The 24,928-nt window shown below is 38.9% G+C and overlaps 1 protein-coding gene across 2 annotated transcripts in view; it reads right to left on the minus strand.

Annotated features, from left to right (window-relative positions):
* Window positions 1-2,166: 2,166 nt before the first annotated feature.
* LOC135104085 (glycerol-3-phosphate acyltransferase 1, mitochondrial-like) overlaps window positions 2,167-24,928 on the minus strand; it is a 35,143-nt gene continuing 12,381 nt past the window's right edge. Inside the window, exons 2-15 of one of the 2 annotated variants that reach the window (XM_064011012.1) lie at window positions 13,390-13,717; window positions 10,970-11,131; window positions 9,678-9,859; window positions 9,016-9,249; window positions 8,570-8,757; window positions 8,257-8,390; window positions 7,554-8,043; window positions 6,992-7,176; window positions 6,644-6,818; window positions 5,905-5,987; window positions 5,507-5,653; window positions 4,760-5,018; window positions 4,234-4,453; window positions 2,167-3,564 (exon numbers count right to left, since the gene is read on the minus strand). In XM_064011012.1, the coding sequence (XP_063867082.1) occupies window positions 4,281-4,453; window positions 4,760-5,018; window positions 5,507-5,653; window positions 5,905-5,987; window positions 6,644-6,818; window positions 6,992-7,176; window positions 7,554-8,043; window positions 8,257-8,390; window positions 8,570-8,757; window positions 9,016-9,249; window positions 9,678-9,859; window positions 10,970-11,131; window positions 13,390-13,629 (2,652 nt within the window). In that variant the 5' untranslated portion in view covers window positions 13,630-13,717 and the 3' untranslated portion in view covers window positions 2,167-3,564; window positions 4,234-4,280. The remainder of the gene's footprint in view (window positions 3,565-4,233; window positions 4,454-4,759; window positions 5,019-5,506; window positions 5,654-5,904; window positions 5,988-6,643; window positions 6,819-6,991; window positions 7,177-7,553; window positions 8,044-8,256; window positions 8,391-8,569; window positions 8,758-9,015; window positions 9,250-9,677; window positions 9,860-10,969; window positions 11,132-13,389; window positions 13,718-24,928) is intronic. The other variant, XM_064011013.1, reaches the window with a different exon arrangement.

Genomic DNA, 24,928 nt, shown 5'->3' on the forward strand with positions numbered 1-24,928 from the left:
TCTTGCTGCGTATCTTTTATGGGGGATCGTGAGTATGGGTTGTGTAAATGTGCCTTATGTTATATATATTTGGCCCGCTTGATAAAGAAATATGTTTGTCATACGCCAGGCAGCATTGTAGATTTGTGCCTCTTCATTCCCACTTCGCCAATGATGAAGTTGCAAGGAAATTATTTTAAGTGTGTGTGTGTGTGTGTGTGTGTGTGTGTGTGTGTGTGTGTTCACTATATTGATTTGCCCTACCCCTCATGTTGCCTTGTTTGATTTAGGTTATTTACAAAGGTGTGTGTGTGTGTGTGTGTATCACGAGAGAGAGAGAGAGAGAGAGAGAGAGAGAGAGAGAGAGAGAGAGAGAGAGAGAGAGAGATGCTAACTTGACCTTGTATAAAAAAAGGTAAAAACAAAAAACACTTAAGCATGAAGAGAGAGAGAGAGAGAGAGAGAGAGAGAGAGAGAGAGAGAGAGAGAGAGAGAGAGAGAGAGAGAGAGAGAGAGAGAGAGAGAGAGAGAGAATTAAATTATGTTCAGTGGATGCTAGAAGATGTTTGAGAAATCTGCTGAGGAGGAAAATGTACATGAATTAAAGCAAGTGATGGAGATGTAGATGACAGCTTCTGAATGAATGGAATAATCATTAAGAGATAGGTATGCACAGGTATGATGCATGCGTCGAAAGGAGACTTTCCAGGAAACAACCGTTGCATGTTCCTAATCGATATCTACTTTTTGTGTATTTTTTATTATTATTTTAAGACGTTGAGATGTTTGATTTTTGTGCATTTGTGAATGAGACTAGATTGATTAACTGAAAGAAAAAAAGAAAGGGAGGTGGAGGCGCAGCAACATAGCGGTCATAAGGCGCCTAGGATATTGGAAATAGGATGAACAATATAACTGAAATGAATTCCTTTCCAGCGAGGGGAGGACGGGATGAATACAAGATAGGTATGCAGTGGGATTATTGAGTGTAATAAAAGATCGAGGCAAGTGAAGAAAGAAACGAAAAGGTACAGGTGAAATTTCCTTAATAATGTGAATATGCTCTAACCCTAAGGAAACAATACATAGGAACATATAATGGTGCTTTGCAAACATTTAGCAAGGATGAATTTAGAGAAGAACAGGAAGGATTTGTACAGGCAGATCTTCAGTCTGTGCTTACCTTGATCTCTGCGGTAAACATCCCCAGGTTGTCATGGACTTGTGAGGGCCTTAGATAAGCAGCCATCCACGGCCTCGAGAGCTTCTGCATTGCTGTCAGGAGAGATGCACCTGCAGAATTTTGGGAACCTGAGCCTCTCAGTGAGGAGGTTGCACTCTCACTAGGAAGTTGAAGGTATTCTTTCTTCCCCCTTTTCTCTGAGGCCAGGAATTTCTTGATTGGGGAGTGTGCTAATATACATGTGCAATACCTATCGATTGGCTGTTCTACCTTCTCATACTAGGTCGCTGAGAGCCCAAGGGTAGTTTCTTCACATTCCACATGATTTTCCATACTACATATTATATTCTCTTTTCTGGGAAGCTTCTGTCTGTCCAGTGGCTATGCCCCCAGAGACTTTGTGGAATTCCAGCTCTGATCCATCTTGCTCCTTCAATGAGATCCTCAGTAGCCTCAAGGGTTGCATCAGGCTCATACCTCTCCTCTATCCTCTCATACATGTCATGGACCTTGCCTTGGAACAGTTTTGGAATATTTACAGTACTACCTTATAAAAATGCTGCCTTTTTAATAAGATCCTGCCTGCTTATATGTGCATTGCTTCTTGAGAGAGCTGCACCTATTCTACAGGTCGGTATTTGTAGTAAACACTGACAGTTTATAAGAAGCACAGCAGCTTGCAGAACTTCACGTGAACTTCTGGGCATGAGTTTCTATAGTTTTATGACAAGTGTTCTTTGAACCAACACTGGAAAGCCTCACAAACATCACAAGCCAGCAACACTTCCAAAACTGAGATACAAAAGGAAGCAAGGTGATGCACTGTTAAAAATGTCTTATGAAACATTCAAACATTGATTTGTCCTGCTAAGTTTTGGAAATGCTGACAAACTGACTGATATATTAAATGTGTAATATGACAATTAATAGAACAGAAAAAAAAACCTTGGTAAGTAAACTTTTACGTATTCTTTTAAAAAAAATAAGGTTATTAACTGATAATGTACCATCTTTAGTTCTAATTTATTATAAATGCTAACTACATAAATATTACATTTTCGGTAATAATTGGTGGTAACTAAAAATATTAATTCTATACTGCAATGCAATGAAATTTTTCCTATTATTTAGGTAGTATTAAGTGAACAAATACATATCAAACACTATGTACAGACATGTCTCTTTCAACATGATTGCACTGTAACTCTCACCTATACATATTAGATGAACTCAAATATACATAAACTTTCTTTTTTACAGTTCAATAAATAACCTAATAATAATGACAATAATAATAATATAATAATAATAATAATAATAATAATAATAATAATAATAATAATAATAATAATAATATAATAATAATAATAATAATAATAATGATAATAATAATGAAAGGCTGTTTTACTGAATATTTGTACATTGATTATCAAAAGACAAACTAATATACATACACAGTACAGTAAGTGATATGGACAGCAACCACCTGAGTGCTTAGTGCTGGGCTGGGGCTCCCAACCAGGATGTGACAGCTGACATCAACACCACTGTTGGACCAATACCCATTGCACAACACAATACAAAACAAGCTGTATTCATTGACAGGAAACAATAACTGACTAGATTATTGTTCTGCTTTAGAAAATATGCATTCAAAACATAATAAAAACAATAATAATAATAATAATAATAATAATAATAATAATAATAATAATAATAATAATAATAATAATAATAATAATAATAATAACAATAATAATAAAATCTGAATAAAACAACACTTTAAAGAGAGAAAAAAAAAAAAAAAAAAAAAAAAAAAAAAATGAAAACAATAAAATGCAAACTTAATTATTTCCTCAGTATACAAAGGAATTTTCAACATCTACTGTGTACTTCAAAGATATTCACTGCTAGACCTCTCAGAGACTTGATGTAAACAGCAGGCAGGTGGTGAAGGGAATTCTCAAGTGATTTCAGTTTACATACAAGGAAAATTTTGAGCAATGTTATAATGATTACCCCACCAGACAAACAAAACACCTGAAGATGAATCACTCTACTGACGTCCCCCTGTGTGTATGTACAGGTTGAATAGTCTCATAGCTAGCAGCACACCATTATGCTTGCTGCACAACTACACTACTAGCTATAGAAAAATCTTAAGTTCACAGTGCATACAGAATCTCATACACAGCGCCACACTGCCCCTATAGCGTTACTGTACCACTGACACCAGGCTGTAGCACTCATAAGTCCAGGTGGAAGCGCTCACTGGGGCAAAGCAGGTAAACAAGAGAGTGAAGTGGCATTCAGGTGTTCACATTGCTCCTTCCTTGCGTTCCCTTATGACCCACGAGTTACTTCACTAGTCCTTTACTGTGCGACATTCGCTGCCAAGGTAACTGAGGAAGATAAAATGTCACTTTTGTTAGCCAATGGAAGATCATGCATTAGTTACTTCTCTCTCTCTCTCTCTCTCTCTCTCTCTCTCTTAAAGGCCTCTATTTGAAAATGCTTTGCTCTCTCAAAACAACTATTTTCAAAGGTCACGTAAATGATTAGGTGGGTTCTTGGGACTGTTTCTTCTTTTAATATGTCACTAAAAGCACTCTTAAAAACCTGTGTAACTTCAATTAGAGTCTTAAAAGTAGTCAATGTGTGGCACAGAAGTGTTTCAGAATATGGTTCAAAAGTAGAAGGATCACCAAAATTATTCTACTTCCTGCACTTGGGGAAATTAAAGTACCTGACAGGCAAAAGGAGAAAGGTCCATTTGAAATATGAGCAACACTGGCAATCAGCGCACTGAGCCACTTTCTACTTATTACCCAGGAAGTGGCAGTGATGTGTGATGCTTTATGATACTTAAGTAATTCATGCAGTCTTACTGATCTATTAGGGTCTATCTCTTATAACAATGTAATTTCCATTATACAGTCTCAGTGATTTTAGCAATGTTTTGCCATGATCATATCCCAACTGCTCCTATAATAATCATGTTTGTCTCAAGAGAACATTTCAGTCTTCAGGGTACTATTACATTTCAAAAGTGTTAAAAAGTGTTTAATTACCTTGAGTTGTTGCCCATGAAGTCATTCTGAGCAAGGTCAATCAAAATTCATGACCTGAAGCTGTCAATTTCATTGATGAAGGGCAAGAGCTTATCTTCTGACTCAAACTCTTTGGAAAGATACAACAGGCGAATGCTGTCATGTGTGTAGCTTTCCACAACTCCCTCTGATTCAAAGAATTTGACAGCATTCCGAATGGGGTCTATACAAATGCTTTCACCTGCAAAGAAAATGTAACATTAATAACAGGAATATGAATATGCAAAAGATTAAAAGATGATATTTCATAATATTCCTCTGTGTAATGATGATTTTATTTTTATACAATATAATTTGGTTCAAATTTTTATTTTTGAATAGTCAGTTATGCCAGTGGCTGGAAATCTATGAAATAATCTACATGGCAGGAAAATTTCAAGTAAACAATTTTTCTCATGAACTAGTGGTTCTATAGCACACCTTTTTTCTAAAAAGATATAAAGCGAATTATTCTTGCAATGAGCCATAGTGGTTGTGTTCTACATACCATATTTCAGAATACCCTTTTCTAACAGGGATCCAATGTAGCTCTGGGAACTCTGGATGAATTCCTTGTCTGGCATCTGAGTGGCGATCAGCTTCTGGAGACAGTGAGCTGTGTAATAGTAAGCGTCCAGCATGGGAACCAACATGTTCCTCCAAGCACCAATGACTTCCAGAGAGGAGGAGGTTGGGGTCACCTTGAAGTGGTGGCAGTAACTTATATCATCCTCATCAGAGTCGTCTGACCATCTCCTCACCCCTTTCTGAAGTAAAAGAAATTAACATATTAGAGTCAAGAAAGCAATATCAACAAGCTGTTCTTGAGCCACTTCTTCTAAATCAGAATCCAAATCAAAGAGAACCAGATACCTGGCTGGAAAAAATGTGGTAATCTAATCTTGTCTTGAAATTTTTGCAATTATTATTGAAAAAAATATATACAAGATGTAAGTAGGTTACTGAGGATACAGAGAGCAATCACTTTCTTAATTTTATCCTCTCTCTGTAGCCGATTACATATTATGCACTTACTACCCCTAAATATTAGGAAGACAGTAGGTAGGAGAGGGAGGGGAAGTCAGTATATTAAAGTGTCTAGGGATGACAGAAGACAAGTAGAAGAGGAAGAAAAAAAGTCAAGATGAAATAAATAAACAGGATCAAATAAAGGTAATAGATTCTAATGTTTTATCACTTAAGGAAATTCTACAAACAGACATTCAGGTGAGATAATAAGAATCTCTCCACACACCTGGGGGAAGACGGCAGCTTGCAGCAGTCCCATGTCCACTAGGTTGTCCAGTGCCTGTGAGAGTCTGTCCTCTTGCTTGGCACAGGGAGGAGCCAGCAGGTACTCGTGCTGAAGTACTGAGGCCAGACGACCTGCACGCTGCAGCAGCTGTTGTGTCCAAAAGAAAAGTGTTTAGGGGACTTTCAAAAACTTTCATAAAATATCACTTTTCTTACATTCTTATCATTCAAATATCTCTAATAATCAAAGAAAACTCTATTGGTTTTATGAGTAACGTTCCATGTAAGGATTTCAAGACCGAGAGAATTAATATGTTCTCAAATGTAGGAATTTTCAGAAAGTGAAATGACAATGATTTCAGTTTACATTGTCTCTAGTTTATAACATCTGTATCATACCTTTTTCTTGTCAACTAAACAATCAGGAGAGCAGTCTTTGTAGGTCCACAGATCACAGTCAGTCATTGAAAGTAAGGTTGTAACTGAAAAATTAAACAAACAAATAAACATACATGACTAGGTTTTCAGTAATTATCAGTTCTACATATAGATTTTCCTGGATGAAAGAAAGGCTAGTAGGTATAGACATTAAAAAGTAGACAGCAGGATGGAGCAACTGTACCAAACATTATAAGTGTAAGTGAAATGGGCTGTCAAGGATGTGTGAGAAATGCCTGTGGTGTGAGGAGGATGAAGAGTGAATGTAATGAAACTGTTTGATAGGTTTAGTGTGTCAAGTAAAGGTGAAGAAATGAAAAGTGGAATGATTGAGCTCACAGGTGTAATGTATGTAAGGAGACCTCCAATGAAGTGGGAGAATGAAAGACTAGAATGCATAACAGATGAGAGGCAGAAAGGAATATGAGAGTTTGAAGGTACAAGGATGGAACACAAGGAGAAGAATAAATAAATGATTTTACTGTTGCCATTTCCTGCAGGACAGTTTTTAGGAAGAGGAGATCAGTTATTACTATGCATGACATCAAACTTTCTTTATAAACTATACCACATATCTGAAGTCTTATGACAGTACATATACCAAAATGTGAGCAATAATAAAGATGAAATGAGAAGGTAACAACGAAGATCACCTCTGTACGTTTCTTGAAATGTACAATGTCACTTGAATCAAACTTACCCACTATAGCATCAGCAGCAAAGAGCGGTCCAAGGGCACTGGCGTAGTAGTTGAACTCAATGATGTTTGGCAGGAGTGTGACGGGTTCTATGAAGTAGTCTGGTTTATCACAGGCTGAACTATTGCTTCCTGAGAAGTCTTCTGTCCTCACTAATCCAGGTCCAAGTAGTTGTACCTGTAAGTTTAGATCATTATAATAAAAGGGAAGTGAAGTTATTGTAATCCTCTTGTGATTTTAAGCTTAATGGACACATCTCCAGCTAATCTGACACCAACATCTCATTGCATGTGTGTAAACATCTTCATGTAAAAACACAGTAAACAAAGAAACAACCATTCATTACTCACCGCATGTCTAGCAACTTCTCTGGAATCGCCAGAAAACCCTGTGTCCCTCTTTCGAGCTTTGAGGGAGTCCCGGAGGGCGTCCAGCGCTGTGGTGAGTGTGGACAGTCTTGTCCCACTGCGGTACACAAAGGACAGCAGCCAGGCCACAGCATTGGTGGACATGATGGCTTGGCATCGCTCAGCATCTGTTGATGGTCATGTTTCAAATTATTTCTGATGGCAAATTTTTCAAAACAAAAGTGTAATCTAGCTCCTAGATAAATAAACTATGCGTAGGAAGAACTATAAAAATAATTATTTGATCATACAAGAAACATCAAACCATATAAGATAGGTTTAGTTAGTTTTTAATGAAAAACACTAACAATATCACAAATTTTGCATATGAAATACACACTGTTTGAAATAAAGACAAAGAAAATGCTGAAAGCTTGATATCATGTGTGAAGCATGCACCCATTTCTCTGTTTACAATGCAAATTGTGATTTACTGATGGAAAGAGTAGAAAAGGGTGAACGGATGACTTGTGATAAAACAAGAAACCAGAGTATGCTGACTCACCAAACACAATGTGAACAGCCAAAGACTTGACTAGTAATCTGTATTCCTCTGTCACTTCTGTGCCAAAGAGGGAGGAGCTGCTGCGAGCTCCCGTGAGGTGAGGTGTGGTGGCTTTGTTTGCCATGCTCATGGCACTGGATGGATTAGAGGAGGTTTTTTTTAGTACCAGATGATTACTGTTTGCAGGAGACGACAAGGAGCGCTGGTGACCCTTATCATTGACTAGCGGGAGGGAAAGTGGTGGACTTGAACCACTGATAGACAGTCTTGGGCTTTCATCAGGAGGTGAAGGAGAGAGGGGAGGTGTGCACCCAGGCAGAGGTTCAGTCTGTGGTTGGCTGATGGCAAGATGAGAGACATCTCTTCTCTTGCTGGTCTGGATAAATTCTCTGAGACTGAAGGGATGCCCAAAGTCAATTCTGGCATGACCATAATTGGTAGACAGCACCTTGATTATTGCTCGCACGGCTCCCCAAAATGATTCTGGTACCTGGAATCAATAAATGGCAACATGTTAATTTCTTCCCATGATAAAAAGAACAACAAAGGTTATAAAAGCAATGATCTGAAATATTATAGTATCACTTATTGGTCAAGTAAGAAAAGATGATGTTACAACATAAACTCAAATGAATCACAGCTAACTGATTTACATGTCTGCAATCACAACACTTTACAGAACTCCCCTTCAATAACACACTACCTTGCTTTGTCCCATTTGTTCCCTGATAAAATTGCCATCAAGAAGCCTGTCATAGTTGATTGCTATAGGAATGATGAGAGCATCCTCAAGAGTGCCGTTGCTGTATGCATCAACAATCACACTGAGAAGTCCGCCTGAAAAAAAGCATTGGCAAACATTATGCTGCGCAAAGGAAAGTTAATCATCTAATAAAATTTGTCTGTTTGAATTGGTATGTTTCAAAACTGGCAAGGAAGTGGTAAACACAATGCATAGGTAATGACGCATGTGACTGAATGACAAAAACAGAAGCTGCACAATGAGGAGAGCTAACCTTTAGGCATGCAAGGTTTGCCAGTGCGAGTTCGTCCTCCTTCAATGAAGAACTCCAGGTTGTATCCAGCCTGCAGAGAGTGAGTCATGTAGGTCTGCAGCACTGAGCGGTACAGGATGTCCTTGCGAGACTTTGCAGCGTCCAGCCGTCTTTTGATGAAGAAGCCTCCAAGGCCTCTCAGGAGCCACCTGTTGGATGGAAAGGTTATCTCATGGTTTCTTTTTCTCACTTTTACATCCAGTTTCTATAGTCTATTAGGGGTAGGGCAGCACCTCCTAACCAAATGTTACCTACCCCACAGTAAGCATCACAATCATAAGCAGGTAACACACTGGATTGTACCATAAGGCACAGAAAACTATATAGGAGTTAATTTCTTAGCAAAAAGAAGGAAGTTTGTGGTGAAGCATTCATACAACATAGCTGTGCAGTGATGCCACACCCACCCAAAGACAGGCATGCGCAGGTTGTCCCCAGCGGCCACGATGGGGGCCGGTATCTGCTGGTTGAAGAGGATCCAGGTGACAAACAAATAGTCCACGTGGGAGCGATGGAGAGGTAAGTATATGATAGGCATGTCCTTCTGTGCTGCTCTTTCTATCACCTCCTTCTGGCCGCCATGCACCGTCACGGAGGAGAACAGGTTGCTGAACACCTTGAACAATACGTAGCCAGTTAATCTGAAACAAAACAAAAAATAAATTAAATGAAAGGTTGAATTCATGCCTATCAATTTTCTGCATGTGCATATAAAAATTTGAAATGAAAGAAAATACCATCCACATTGTTTAACCATTCCACTTCTATTTGACATATCTTTCCTTAATTACTAACCACCCTGACACATTTTTTTCTTGTTCTCCAAACACTGCACTAGCTAGAACTTGTAAAATTTATCCTTTTCTATCCCTTTCTTTCTTATAGATGGTTATAAAGGTTCCAAGAATTTTAGTGCTGTGAATTATTCAATATCACAGTGAAAAGGTTAATATTTTTAAACAAAATTTACTTCATTACAATTCCTAAAGGCAAGTTTATAATATCCTTTCCCTATTTGAACTAAGGTGAGTTGTGCACCACTGAACAGTGAGCTGAGAGGTGTCATCACCTGATGAGGGTGCTGGAGAGTGCTGCCTTCATCTCATGCAGCAGCTTGTTAGCCCTTGCGGTGTACTTGGCCAGCAGGGTGACATAGGCCTTCTTGTCACTTGCCTCCAATCCCTTCTGCTCCATCTCGTCTGCCACCACTTGCTCCAGCGCTGCTGCCACACACTCATCCTTGATGATGAGCTGTGGGGAAACAATTCTTATTACGGAGGAGTAATGAACGTAAGCCTCATATTTATGAAATCATCCTACATCCTAGAAGAGAGGAGTTGATGAAATGAAAAGCTTTTGATTCCACCCTGTCTAAAAGATTACATTTGGCACCCTGGTAACATTTGCTACATCAATTCATATTCTAAATAAGTATATATATATATATATATATATATATATATATATATATATATATATATATATATATATATATATATATATATATATATATATATATATATATATATATATATATATATATATATATATATATATATATATATATATATATGCTTCACATAAATCCAAAGTGTATTTTTTTTTTTTATGTAGGAGGGGCACCGGCCAAGGGCAACAAGAAATCTAATAAAAAGAATATCCCACTGAGATGCCAGTCCCTGAATAGAGTTCAAAGCGGTGGTCAAAAATTGAAGGATAAGTGTCTTGAAACCTCCCTCTTGAAGGAGGAAAGTGGAAATACAGAAGCAGGCAGGGAGTTCCAGAGTTTACCAGAGAAAAGGATGAATGATTGAGAATATTGGTTAACTCTTGCATTAGAGAAGTGGACAGAAGAGGGGTGAGAAAAAGAAGAAAGTCTTGTGCAGCGAGGCCACAGGAGGAGAGAGGCATGCAGTTAGTAAGATCAGAAGAACAGTTAGCAAGAAAATAGTGGTAGAAGACAGCAAGAGATGCAACATTGTGGTGATGAGAAAGAGGCTGAAAATAGTCAGTTAGAGGAGAGGAGTTGATGAAATGAAAAGCTTTTGATTCCACCCTGTCTAAAAGAGCGGTATGAGTGGAACCACCCAGACATGTGAAGTGTACTCCATACATAGATGGATAAGGCCCTTGTACAGTTAGCAGCTGGGGGGGTGAGAAAAACTGGTGAAGATGTCTCAGAAAACCTAACTTCATAGAAGCTGTTTTAGCTAGAGATGAGATGTAAAGTTTCCAGTTTAGATTATAAAAAAAGGACAGACTGAGGATGTTCAGTGTAGAAAAGTATAATTGATCATTGCATGTGTTAAATAAGGGAGTGATGGGCCAAGGTATGAGGCTGACATGATGCATGGGGCTCACCTTATTTGGTATGTCTGGATAATGAAATTTGGTGCGCAGGTTTAAGCAGTGGAAGACATAACAGCACTTTCTGGTGAGGAAGTATCTGTCTGAATTATTGGTGGATACCCGCAGTAGATTCCGCAATCCTAGGCTGGTCGTGGTCTTGCTAGTGAGATCGTTCTGCATGGGAAGACACAAACATTTCATTACTACACATGTTATTATTAATGGGGAAAAAGGGCAATCATAAATACAACAAGAATGAAATAAAGCTGGAGTGACAAACTGTTGATATGACAGAGACACATCTGTCTGAGAATGCCTGACAGTTCTGGTCAGGTAATACATTAATTAGTCTGTGAAAAATTACAAGGATGAAAATTAAGGGATACTAATTTTTATGATAAACTATCTAGATAAAATACATGTGAGGATTTGTAATATAAACACAACAGTGGTGGTGGAAAATGAACACCTCAGGTGAGAAGGTCAAGGAAGTTCATCACACAAATTGCTGTTGGTATTGAGACACACACTGAACAAAGGCAACAGTTACACACAGATCTGGTTGCCTATTGTGATCTTTTTCCCATGCATATATGTATTACAAAGGTCATGGTGTCCTGGAAGTCAGAACAGCTACACAAATTTGTAATATGATGATTATATAAAATACAAAAAACCAAGTCAGTTAAGAAAAATAATGATAAATACTGCCACAGCACCACAAGGCACTGCACTATGACACTTTCCTTCACCTTTACTCTTAAGCCTTGGGTGCCGAGAGACCTATTCTGGGACGGAAGATATGTGACACATTCAGGTTGCCAGCCACCAGGTACCTTGCAATGCCTCCCTCTATATACTCACTAAACAAGTCTGAGATGGCTGCGTGTCAGCTACCTGTTATAATTAATCCAGGCCAAGGTACTGACACACTGATTTTTAATTTTTTTTTTAAATTACTGTACTAATTGCACTAAATGTTTATTTTTAATTATTCTTTTAAGTTATGAGTTGCACTAAATATTTCTTTGCACTGCCTCCCTTGTGGGTATATCAGTCTGGTGTATGGGCTGTTTGCCTTGCTTGCAAATACTAAGTAAATAAATAAATGAATAATGAAAAATAATCAATTAATAGATAAATGAATGAACATTGCACAGCTTGAATAACAAAGATTTCATCAGCACAATAATAATTTACACTGAATGCATAAAATCAACAGGTTACAACACTTTAATGAGCACCACAAACATCAGATTATAATGGTTAGGATGACGATATTAAAGCTCTCTTTCTGTGGCTGCTAAGAATAATTATCTATAGCAATGAATATTTTACATGTGCAAGGTGTTTAATCTTTTGATTGCTAGACACTTATTATTATGTTTCCTAAGTTTGCATTATATAATTTTATTTAAAGGAAAACATTTATGATTAAGAAAGCTGCTTGTCTCTTGGTGAAGCAAAACAAATAATAAAACAAAAAAGCATAATTTATGAAAGTTATGGAAATAAAGCAGTTGAAGTAACAACACAAATCATTAGTAACTGCCATATTCCTCACACTATGAAACACTGCCAGTAATAGGAAGGGTTGTAAAACTATGAACACATCAGGAAAGGCATCAAAACTTACTGCAACATTCTATCAACTCTTCACTACTAGGGATCATCAAAGGTTTTGTTACATATGTACAGTTGGTCAATATACTGCACACTGAAGGGTATCTGTGCTTCTCCAATGTGACAAATTCCAGCTGCTGTTGTTAGGAAAGGATGCCTGTGTGACAAATGTCTGGCCAAGCATTACAGTAACTGTGGCACTTTACCAAAACAAGCCTTTAAAGTTTTAGTAATACAAGCATTCATGTATTTTGTATTTTAGAGAATGTCTTCACAATCTTGTAGTGTTTGTTTGTATTCTGACTTGTACTTTGTTTGACTGACACTAAGGTATGAGTGTGTGGTGTGCCGAGTGAGGCTTGTAAACAGCACCATTTACTAGCTATTGAAAGGTCAATAAGCAGCGAGGTATACAAAACAGATTTCTGCCTGACAATAAGCCTCGTGTTCAATCTCACCAATACATCAGTGAATCAATAACTCTTGCTATAGGCATTCTGGAATTTATCTGCTCTACATAATCAGGAAACACATGTAGCTTCAGCAATAACCTTGCAATACAGGTGTGGATGATTAGCAGATTTTTTGGGAGGTAATGAAGCTTTTTATGAAAAGGGACACACGGGAATTTGTGTAATATCAGGTGTGGGTGATTTTTTTTTTCAGGATATTCAACCTTTCATGAGAGGGGGACACATGGGGAGTTTGAAGTGAAATCATGCATTCAATGGCAGAGCAGAGGCAGTTGAGGGAACATTAGTGAAGCAGTCATGTCATTAGTAGAGGTGGTGGCGGCAGGGGTCACGTACGCTCGTGATGGTGTCGGTGAGGGCCGGGCCAGCCTGGTGACTCGGTGGAGGGGACTCTGGGGGTGTGGGCATGGTGGAGGCGATCTGGGCCACCAAGTTCTTGCCATCCATGGGCCACTGCGAAGTGAGGGGACCCATGGCTGGTGCAGTGGTGTGGGCAGTGTGGGCCTTGGGGGGATGGTCGAGCTGGGCCCAGGATATCCCCAAGTCTTCTCTTCTCATGATGAGGGTGGAAGTCATCTTTCACTTGTGACTCATTCAAGTTCTTTCACAATGTTTTATTTTCATTTGGTATGCTTTGTTAAGTCATAAACACTGTCACTGAGAGCTGCACGGGGTGGGGTGAAAAGAACAAACGTCATGATCTAGTTCTCCACGACTGTCTTGAGTGTCCAGCCTTTCTTGCTGGTGGACAGCTTACAGATGCTATAGTTCACATCTAACATGTCATTGATGATACCATTAAAAAAAATATACCAGTAAAATATGCAAATAAGGCCCAGCAACCAAGATAATCACACACACACACACACACACACACACACACACACACAAACACACAGACATTCACAGTTTCAAATTTCAGGCAGAATGGAGACATTTTGGCTGTAGTAATATTCATGCTGCATGTTCCGCATAAAGATGCCATAAGCCAGAGTGGCATGGTGTATGACTTAACAGTTCCTTTTTTTACCTGCTGTGGAATGCTACTGAGTGATGATGATGAGGGTGATGATGGTATTGAAGGACCTGATAGCAAGTAGTATGAGCAACATTTTCCAAGAGTCAAAAAATTTCTGCAAACCTAGAGAGAGAGAGAGAGAGAGAGAGAGAGAGAGAGAGAGAGAGAGAGAGAGAGAGAGAGAGAGAGAGAGAGAGAGAGAGAGAGAGAGAGAGAGAGAGAGAGAGAGAGAGAGAGAGAGAGAGAGAGAGAGAGAGAGAGAGAGAGGAGAGAGAGAGAGAGAGAGAAGAGAGAGAGAGAGAGAGAGAATGTTTCTGCACGATAAAAGTATCTGGATCCCACTCACTCATTTCGTAAGAGGAAGTAAACACTTATACAATGTCTGAAGAACAAAACTTGGAGCAACATGATACAGTGTGCACCAAGTAACCAGTGGTGTTGGAAGGTCTGCCACACACACCTCACCACACCTTGCCAATACATCACACACCACAACTTTCAAGCCAACATATTATAAAACAGCCAACATTCAATATCTCATCAATATCAGACATCAGTATCATTCCTGCAGGCCACTGGTGCAGACTTCATATCTATCCCAACATACACTGTTCCTCCTAATAATAGAGGTGCACAGGGCCAACTGGCAAAGGTCCCACCCATCCATACGTCACACGATTCCCCTTGTCCCCACACTGAAGCAAGGCAATGGTGCCATCTGTATAGCATCTCTCATCAGTCCCTCGTCTGTCTTGTTGATGACCTCGCTTACTCACTCACCCTTCACTACTGGTTCATAAGCCACACCCCCCATTGCCACCACACTTCCTCTAGGTGCAATCTTGGTAAAAAAAAATTGAGTAACATTTTGCATTCACTTCCACAGTAGTGTGAGGTTTCCCTCAGTCTTACCTCTGGCATGCTGAGAGTTTCCTTACAAAACTAGGCAATTGATAAAGGTAGATGTGGGGACTTAACTCTTTAACTGCTACACTAGAGCATTTCAAAAGACACCACTCACAGGAAAATGAATAGTAGAGTAGTTTTCAAATCTTTAAATGCTTTTAGTTTTGTTTTTAAATGGTGAAACAATCCTGGTTTACTCTTAATTAGGTAAGAGCCATACTGGTACAAGCAGGTACAGGTTAAAGACTGAAGGAAAACTCTAGCTTTAGTTTTGTTTTCAGTCAGTGAAACAACCTGGTTTACACCTAATTAGGTAAGAGTCATAGTGTCAAATGTAGCACAGGATTAAAGTTGATGAAAAACTTGTCATTTTGTTTTTTTAGTTGGCAAAATGTTCCTGGGTTGGTCTAATAAGGTGAGAGTAAGATAAGAGTCACAGTGTCACCACCAGGTACAAGGTTAATGTTGGTGGAAAGCTCTCAGTACAACACAGTGAAAATAAGTGTTATATCACTCAACTTCTGACACTGACTGTACACAAGACTAACAATGATAAGGCAACTTTGTCAGTATCTGTCAGTTCACATTTACTATCTTGGTAATCAATGTATGCAGCATCTGTTAACAGTATGTTTTCAGGCACTCCTCTGCATGTCTTTCAATGGACCTTTTTTAAATATTGAAGGATTGGAGGGTGGGGAATGTGGATTTGGCAATACGTAATTTGCACAAGAGATTGTTAAAAGCTGTTGTATCATTAGAACCAGTTAAAAGCTGTTGTATCACTAGAACCAAGAAAACACTCTTGAAAACTCAAGTAATTTCTGCTGAAGATTGTTAAAACTTGTTGTGAAAAGACAACGAGATGTTTTTAGATACAAATACTTAGACTTGTGACCACGACTGTACATTATTACACATCCACAACGCATATGCTTCATAATGCGCAGGTGGGGATGTCAAACACACACACACACACACACACACACACACACACACACACACACTATTTCAAGGTCTAAAAAAATATCATACAAGGAGTTTTCTATTGGCAAAAAAACACGTCATTTCCTGGAAAGCATTAGTCATAGCGGCGTACAGACGGTCTCCCAGCACCCCCCCCCCCCCCCACACACACACACACCGTTTATTCTTTAAAGCTACAGAGAAATGTTGCTAGTGTAGAGAAAAAAAAAAAAAAAAAAAAAAAAAAAAAAAAAAAAAAAAAAAAAAAAAAAAAACGTGAATCAAGATGTTGGATTATGTACAGGTATGGACTTGTTTGTGTGTGTCCGATGTGTATGAGATTACGAGACTTCTTATTCAACAACACGTACTACTCAATTTATGGATAAAAAAAAGTGACTCAGGCTGCAGGATATGTGCATGCAAATACAGACTGGTGTTTGTGTGTTAATTGATGTGCCTGAGACTCTTGATGAAATAATATGAACTCTAAGGATGAAAAACGTGATTCAGGCTTTGATACATGTATGAGTGTACATGGACTGGTCACTGGTGTTGGTGTGTGATGTGTGACGTGTATGAGACCTTACCAAACAAACAATATGGATTCTACTTATCATATCATCGAGTTACGCTGATGGTTTCATGCCGCTATGTTTGATGTGCATGACTAGATTTTATTATTATTATTATTAATAATATTATTTACTTATTTATTTATTTATTTTTGCTATTTACTGCGCGTGTGACATGTGACGAGCTTGAGACCCCCCCAAAAAAAAAACATGAATTCTACTTACGAGTATTCTCAAATTACGCTTATGTATCATGCCGCAATGTTTGATGTGCATGACTAGCTTTTCTATGATTTTTACTTTATATATATATATATATATATATATATATATATATATATATATATATATATATATATATATATATATATATATATATATATATATATATATATATATATTAGCTATTTACCGCGTGTGTGAAATGTGACGTGTTTGAGACCCAAAAACATGAATTCTACTTATTCTCGAGTTACGCTTATGTATCATGCCGCAATGCTTTGGGTGTATGACTAGTTTCTTTTAGGCTATTTGCTCCATGTGTGACATCTGAAGAACACGAGATACCTTGCCCAATAGTATGAAATCTGCTTATTCACGAGTTATGGTTACGTATCATGGCGCAATGGCTGCCGTGCACGACTATATGGTTTTCTTAATGACACTTGCAAGCCTGATGGCATCTTGTAGCTTCTCGTATTTTCCTGTTCTGAAGATGGCAGGTTCTGGTATGGTTCTTAGGCTACTTATTGTCATGAAGCACGTGTACAGTTAGTTCCTTTATTAAACGAGGGACTGCCACGTGTAGGCCTGATGGCGTCTTGCGTTTTGCAGCTTCCCTTATTCTCTTGTTCTTAAGACTATAGGTTACTAAAGGATGTGCCACATGTAGGTCTGATGGCTTCTTGCAGCTTTCCTTATTCGTCTATTCTTAAGATATGTTAACAATTAGTGAAGTAACTATACATGTACATTACGACGCAATATAAATGTAAAATGACTCAATATCATACATAAGTGACAAAAGGCTGGTATTCTCAAGCATTTCAGTCTTATCTCAGTTCCTTTCAAAAGTATGAAGTGGAAGTTGTGAGAGATTTTAAGGCTGTTTTTAAAATTCCAGTAATTGTTTGAAATGGGTTCTGTATCATCGAGAGAGAGAGAGAGAGAGAGAGAGAGAGAGAGAGAGAGAGAGAGAGAGAGAGAGAGAGAGAGAGAGAGAGAGAGAGAGAGAGAGAGAGAGGAGAGAGAGAGAGAGAGAGAGAGAGAGAGAGAGAGAGAGAGAGAGAGAGAGAGAAACATGAGAATCTGATTAATCGTCTTTGTACCCCTCAAAAAAGTCTTTATGAGAAGCCAGAGCGTTTATATGAACACGGTGCAAAGTTCATAAAAAGCTCCCTGGGACGCGTGGGACGGAAAGCGTGGGGAAGGGTTGGTCTGTTGTGTTATCTACGAGGACCAGACGCGAGGGTGATGACCGACCTGACGCGATACTCTCCTTTGCCTTTATCGCCTCACGTCTGTGTTCTTGTACAGACGCGCTACTCTCCTTTACCCTTATCACCATGTCTGGCTTCCTATCTCCAGAGTACTGCGTCTGGTAGCTAATGCCTTGAGTGGACGTGCCATGCGACCTGAATGTGGGGCTGTGAAAAAAAAAACTAGTCAATTCCTTGGTGCGGGGAGACAAGAGAAAGAATGAGTCGTAATACTTAACTAACTGGTTTGCCTACCCGGATTTCTCTTCCTTTACGCACGTGTAATTTTTAACACTGATATGCAGAATAAATGTCTAAAATGTTTGAATGCAAAATACAGATGGATTTCCCTTCCCTTACGCAGGTGTTAAATAGTATTATATAATCTTTAACACTGAAATGCAAAATAAACGTTTAAAATGTTGAAATGCAAAATATAGGTATAACGTGTGCATGGGTCGCCCTCCTTACGCATTGTTAAAAGAAAAATCAGTCTTTCCCCCCTTGCACTCCACGCGGCCTGCAGTACTCAATGCCCACGCGGTGCTGAGAATACGGATGCAACACTCGCATTCTCAGCATTTGCACCAACACAGGCACTGCCACACTGCCACGTGTAGGCCTGACGGCTTCCTGCAGCTTCCCTTATTTGATGCTCTTATTCTGCTACCGTAAGAGGAAGAGGAAGGAGGAGGAAGGTATAGTATGCACGCCACTGGACAAAATGAATAGTCAAGACAACAGTGCGGCGCGGAAGAGGAAGAGAAGGTAGAAAACCCGAGGCTGCCGCGGCCACCTGTTTCACCACGCCTGCTGTTCCCCCGGATACAGCAGCAGGCAGTCGCTCACCTCAACACGGCGACTGGACGAGCGAAGGGCGTCAGGCAGGAAGCACTGAGGCTGCCACGTGTAAGCCTTTATCACGACCTCACCAGACTCGTATTCTGAAATGTTTCGCTCTCTCATCACGGCTGTTTTCAATGGCCACTGAGATTACTAGAAAGGTTCTGAAAAGTGTTTCTAATGTAGGAATTTTGTTAATCGGTCACTATAACCATAAATACGCCCTTTCAAACCCGTGTTACTTCATCTGGACTAGAAACTTTTGAAAGTAGTCGAGGAGCGGAGAGAAATGCTTCAGAATGTTGACTACAGCTTGTATCACCACTCCTATTAATAACCTTGCAAGAATACGTGCCTGTTTTATTGAGTTTCAAGAATCATCCGTGTTTTGCCACGTGTTTGCCTCTCCCGTGGCCTCCCTTAACTGTATCACCACCGCTATCAATAACCTCGTAGGAATAAGAACACGAGCTTATTTTGTTGAGTTTCAAGAAGTGTTCTCATTTGCTACGTCTCTATCATGGCCTCACTGTGTCCTGCATCACTGCTATCAATAAAATTGCAAAATAAGTAGTTATTTTGTTGAGTTCTAAGAATTGTCTCCTTTACTACTGCGGTTGCGCTTTCTAACACGTTTACAGAGTCTAGTTCCATGCTCAGTCCAGCAGCAAATGTTTACCGCCAAACATTCGCACACGAGACACGATGGTATCCCAAGTAAATGTCTATGAACGTGACTCATAATGCTATAAGTGGATAATAAATAAATAATTAAATAAATAAATAAATAAATAAATAAATAAGTAAATAAATAAAAAGCTAATTAAAATGAAATGAAATAAAAAAATAAAGGATAGGCTTTCCAGTAAATGCATATTATTAATTTTGTAAGTACTACGTAACTCATAATGCTATAAATAAATAAATAAGTAAACAAACAGATAAATAAAAATACAAAATCAGTAAAACAAATAGATCTAATATAAAGCAATAAAAATAAAGGATAGTCAATTCAGGTCCTCTCTTTCTCACTTTTCAGGCTTTCTCCGCCCGGCCAGCTCTCTCTCGCAGTAGTCTCAAGGCAAGCCTCAGTCAGCTCTCTCATGTCCACCACAGAAAGTCAAGGCCAGTGCATTAAACCCAGCCACTACTAAACACAGCTTCTCAACGCCACTACACCACCTGTTAGTCATAATGGAGGAAATAAGAATATAAAGGAAGTTGCAAGAAGCCATTGGGACTACACGTGGCAGTCCCTGTATAACACATGCTTGACTATTTTCACTTATCAACACCATCCATAAATTTATCTAATCTTTTAAAAATCGATCTGATGACTCGCCATTATCACGACTGTGCTGATGAATAACCAGATCACTCCTTAACTCGAACACCTTTGATGATAATGAAAAAAAAAAGTCACTCTTAACTCAAACACCCTTGATAATGAAAAAGTCTCATGCTTAACTCGAACAGCCTTAATAATTAAAAAAAAATCTCTCTTAACTCGAACACCCTTGATAATGAAAAATTCTCATTCTTAACTCGAACATCCTTATCAATAAATAAAAGTCTCTCTTAAGTCGAACACCCTTGATAATGAAAAAGACTCATTCTTAACTCGAACATCCTTATCAATAAATAAAAGTCTCTCTTAAGTCGAACACCCTTGATAATGAAAAAGTTTCTCTTAACTCGAACACCCTTGATAATGAAAACGTCTCAATCTCAACTCGTACACCCTTGCTAATGAAAAATGTTCATTCTTAACTCGAACACCCTTGATAATGAAAAAAGTCACTCTTAACTCGAACATCCTCAATAATAAAAAAAAAGTCTCTAAGTCGAACATCCTTGATAATGAAAAAGTCTGATTCTTAAGACGACAAAATCCTGTAACTACATCGAGAATATAATGAAAAGGACGCCGCGCCACTGTAAGGGTTAATCTTCCCTGCTTGCGTCACAAGAACAGGCTGGCGTCTTGAATACCAAGCAGCAACACACTTCATACAGGAGAGGCGAGAACATGAAGCACGCTACTTTACTCTCGTGTGCTCTCTCATCAGGACAACTTTCAAAGATAGCTGGAGTTAATTCGGCACGTTTTCATTACTGTTTTCTCGTTTATTATGCAGAATCTTGCTTGTCACTAGAATCACGAGAACATGAGATATTCTGTTCTAGCCTTGTATTCTTAACTCTGTGCTCTCTCACCAGGACTACTTTCAAAGGCCACAGGAGTTACTAGACACGTTCTCATGTTTTTTTTTTTTTTTCTCCCCCGTTTATTATGAAAAAAATCTTGCTCAACTGTCACTAGAATTGCGAGAAGAGATTTGAAAGCGATATTGACTTCAGTAATTACGAGCCTGTTAAAAGGGGTTAAAATAAGGAGTATTTTTAAAGGCTACATAAATTAAAAGTCGCATTCTCATATGTGTGTGTGTGTGTGTGTGTGTGTGTGTGTGTGTGTGTGTGTGTGTGTGTGTGTGTGTGTGTGTGTGTGTTTCACGTCTATGCAGAATCGGTGTTTAACTATCACTGGAATGACACTAACACTTCCACACACCAATACTTCAATACGAGTTAGAAGTGGTTGAGATACTGACTATTCCTAAAGGCCACACAGATCTTTAGTCACGTTCTCATGTCTTTCCTGTTTACTTCGCGGAATTTTTGCTTAACCATCACCATGATAGCACTTATCAACATGCCAATACTTTCAATACAACCTGTTAGAAGTGGCCAGGAAATGTTTCTAAAGGCCATAGAGATTATCAGACGCGTTCTCATAGTTTTTTTTTCCTACGTTTATGCAGAATCCGTGTTTAACTATCAGTGGAATGACAATAACATCTTTCAACACACCAAAACTTCAATACGAGTAAGGAGTGGTCGAGACAAGACGCTGAAACATATGAGAGAATACAGTTCTTTCTCAACTACACACATACACGGACTCTGCATTGTACCTTTGTGCCACTCTTCTTAAGTCTGCTATGCTTTCACCGACGCAATGTTCTCTACTGACCGCTAGACTCTTCATGCAGCTGTCACGGTTACCTGTCTCCTTGTACTTGACTCTATTGTGTTCGTGCACCGTCTGCTGTCCTCCCAATCACCCCTCGTGTCTCACCTTCACTCCTCTTTTTAAGTATAGTGCATAATAGGAGTATTCAGAAACGTTTTGCTCTCTCATCATGACTATTTTTGAAGGCTATAGAGACGGTTAGCTGGGTTCTCAAGTGTTTCTCCAGTTAATAATGTAAAATTCTTGTTTATCTGTCACTAGAACCATAAAACATCCTTAAAAACCTGTATAACTTCAAATAATGCCTTTTGATAGTAGTGGAGATGCGGGCACGAGTGTTTCAGAATATGGTCCTCAGTGCCGTGTGTGTCTGGGAGTTCTGCGTGAGGAGTCATGTTGATTGAAAGGGAGGTCAATTGTCTGGAGGGTTTAGACTTCAGAGGAGGAGGTTTAAGCTGTGTTGTGCTGTGCTGTGAAGGGACACGAACAGGGAGGATCTCGATATTTTCTGTGTGTCTGGTTTTGTCAGTCAGTCAGTCAGTCAGTCAGTCAGTCAGTCAGTCAGTCAGTCAGTTAGTTCGTTCGTTACTTAAAGAGTCAGTCAATTTGTCAGTAAGTGAATTAGTTAGTCAGTCACGCAGTCAGTCATTCAATCCATCAACCTATCGGTCAATGAATGAATGAATGAATTAATTAGTCATTCAGTTTCAACTTCTACTAAATAGTTCATCCCATAACACCGCCCCCCTTTCCCTTCCTTTTCTCCACCACAGCTCCAGCACTACCACCTCATTGCAGAACAGAAATACACTGCAATGCCAAGCCTGCACAGAGTCATTTGGCCAACCGCACCTTCACAATACGGATGACGATCGTCTTGTGCCCCCAACACACACAAACACTCCCCGCTTATGAACACCACCACGCAAAGATCTTCCGCAACACACCATGCATTCAGATCCTCTTCTCTCTCTTCTTCAGTTTCTCTCCACGCATTGTTGATCCCACGAACTCAAGAAGGAACTGCGCATTTGAAACTCTTAGCTGTGCATTCCGGTTTTTCTTTAATATCTAATCCTATACGTTTAAGATTCTTCTACTCAAAGTCAAGTGCAATGTTTCGCCACGACAAATGTGGTTGGAAATAAGGGTTACGGATCAAGAAAGGCAGATAACTTATAGAATTCCTCAGTATAGCAATGAATATATGAAATTTGAGGTGCCATAAGGAGGAGGAGAATTACACAAAACGACTCTTGAGAACCCGGCTGATCATTTCTCCGCTCTTGAAAAAATAGTCGTGTAGAGAGGGAGAGAGCGAAGCGTTTCTGAACACGTTGCGTAAAGACTCGTAGCGTGTGAGGTGTTCAAGGGCGCCTGATTGTACTGCAGGTCGGAGCTCTTGTCTGATAAACACGAGGGGCCGCTGCGTCTTGACCTCCTACGCTGCAAGTAAAGTGCCAATGACCTCTTTTATGACCGCTACTTAAGGAAAATTTTGATGTGCTGTTCCTTCTTCCTGTTCTTATTCTCATTATCATCATTATCTACTTATTTTTTTATCGTCATTAGTGTTGTTTTTCTTCCTGTTTTTATTGTCATTATCAATATTTATTCTTCTTGTCATTGTTATTTTTTCCCTCCTTGTTTTCCTTGTAGTTATTATTTTTTTTCTTTTCCTTATTATCATTTATTCTCTTCCGCCATTCATCAGTCTGGTTCCCTTGTTCCCCATCTGCTTGTTTCGTTATTTCCTTTCCTTTCTCATTCTCACTTATTTCCGCTTCACTCACGTCTCTCGCACAGGGGCCGACCGTTCACACCGCTCTCTCTCTCTCTCTCTCTCTCTCTCTCTCTCTCTCTCTGGATTCGTCTGTTTCAAATATTTTTATCTGATTAATCTATTTGTCACGTGAAAGCCAGCCAAGGACAAAGAAAATGGGATGAGAGAGAGAGAGAGAGAGAGAGAGAGAGAGAGAGAGAGAGAGAGAGAGAGAGAGAGAGAGAGAGAGAGAGAGAGAGAGAGAGAGAGAGATTTTGTTGCGAAGTTATAATGTTTCTCTATTGTTTACTATGTGAAATTCTGTTCCCTCCGAGTCTTTCTCTCTCTCTCTCTCTCTCTCTCTCTCTCTCTCTCTCCCTCTCTCTCTCTCTCTCTCTCTCTCTCTCTCCCTTCCTCCCTCCCATCCCATTTTCTTTGTCCTTGGCTGGCTTTCACGTTTTCATTCGCTGCAAACGAAAGAAAATAGCAACGAACATCAAACGTCCAAATTTACGGCCTACTAGTTCTTATAGCAGACGACTTACTATTGGTGGGAATCTTTTTCTTCTTCTTCATATCTACATGCTAAATTATGTTCAAGGTGAAAATTTGGCTCTTACTTTCATCAAGTTTTGTATTGGGGCGAATGCAATGCACAGTGATGGGGTGAAGTCTTTGAACAGAACATATTCAATTATTTGATTTTTTCCCCTCCTGCATTCATTAGTGTTTTTTCCCCTCCATGTTTGATCTCTGATATTTTCACTTTTTTTTTTTTTTCTGGAATATTTAGTTTTTATTAGTTTCTTTTATTTTCATAATCTTTAGTGTTTTCTCTTTCATGTTTAGTCTGATATTTTGACTCAATGTTTTTCTTCAGTAATCTGTTACATATTAAATAATCTTTCTAGTATAAGCCAAAAAAAGACAAGTTGTCAAATATAACACGTCTTACGTACACACATTTATGGTCACCCTCGCTTGACCTCTATTCTCAAAAGACAACATTCTCAAATACTAAAAGTTTTACGTACGTACATTTATAGTCATCCTCACTTAACCTCTGTTCTCAAAAGAAAACAGTTAATATTACAGTCTTACATTTACAATCTTCCCCACGTAACTCAGATTTTCAAGATTAAAGTTAATGTTACAAGTCTTACATTTACAATCTAACCCCCACATAACTCAGATTTTCAAAAGACTTAAGTTAATATTACAAGTTTTACATTTACAATCTAACCCCCATATAACTCAGATTTTCAAAAGATTAAAGTTAATATTACAAGTTTT

The sequence above is a fragment of the Scylla paramamosain genome, chromosome 10, assembly GCF_035594125.1.
Source record: "Scylla paramamosain isolate STU-SP2022 chromosome 10, ASM3559412v1, whole genome shotgun sequence".
Taxonomy (NCBI): domain Eukaryota; kingdom Metazoa; phylum Arthropoda; class Malacostraca; order Decapoda; family Portunidae; genus Scylla; species Scylla paramamosain.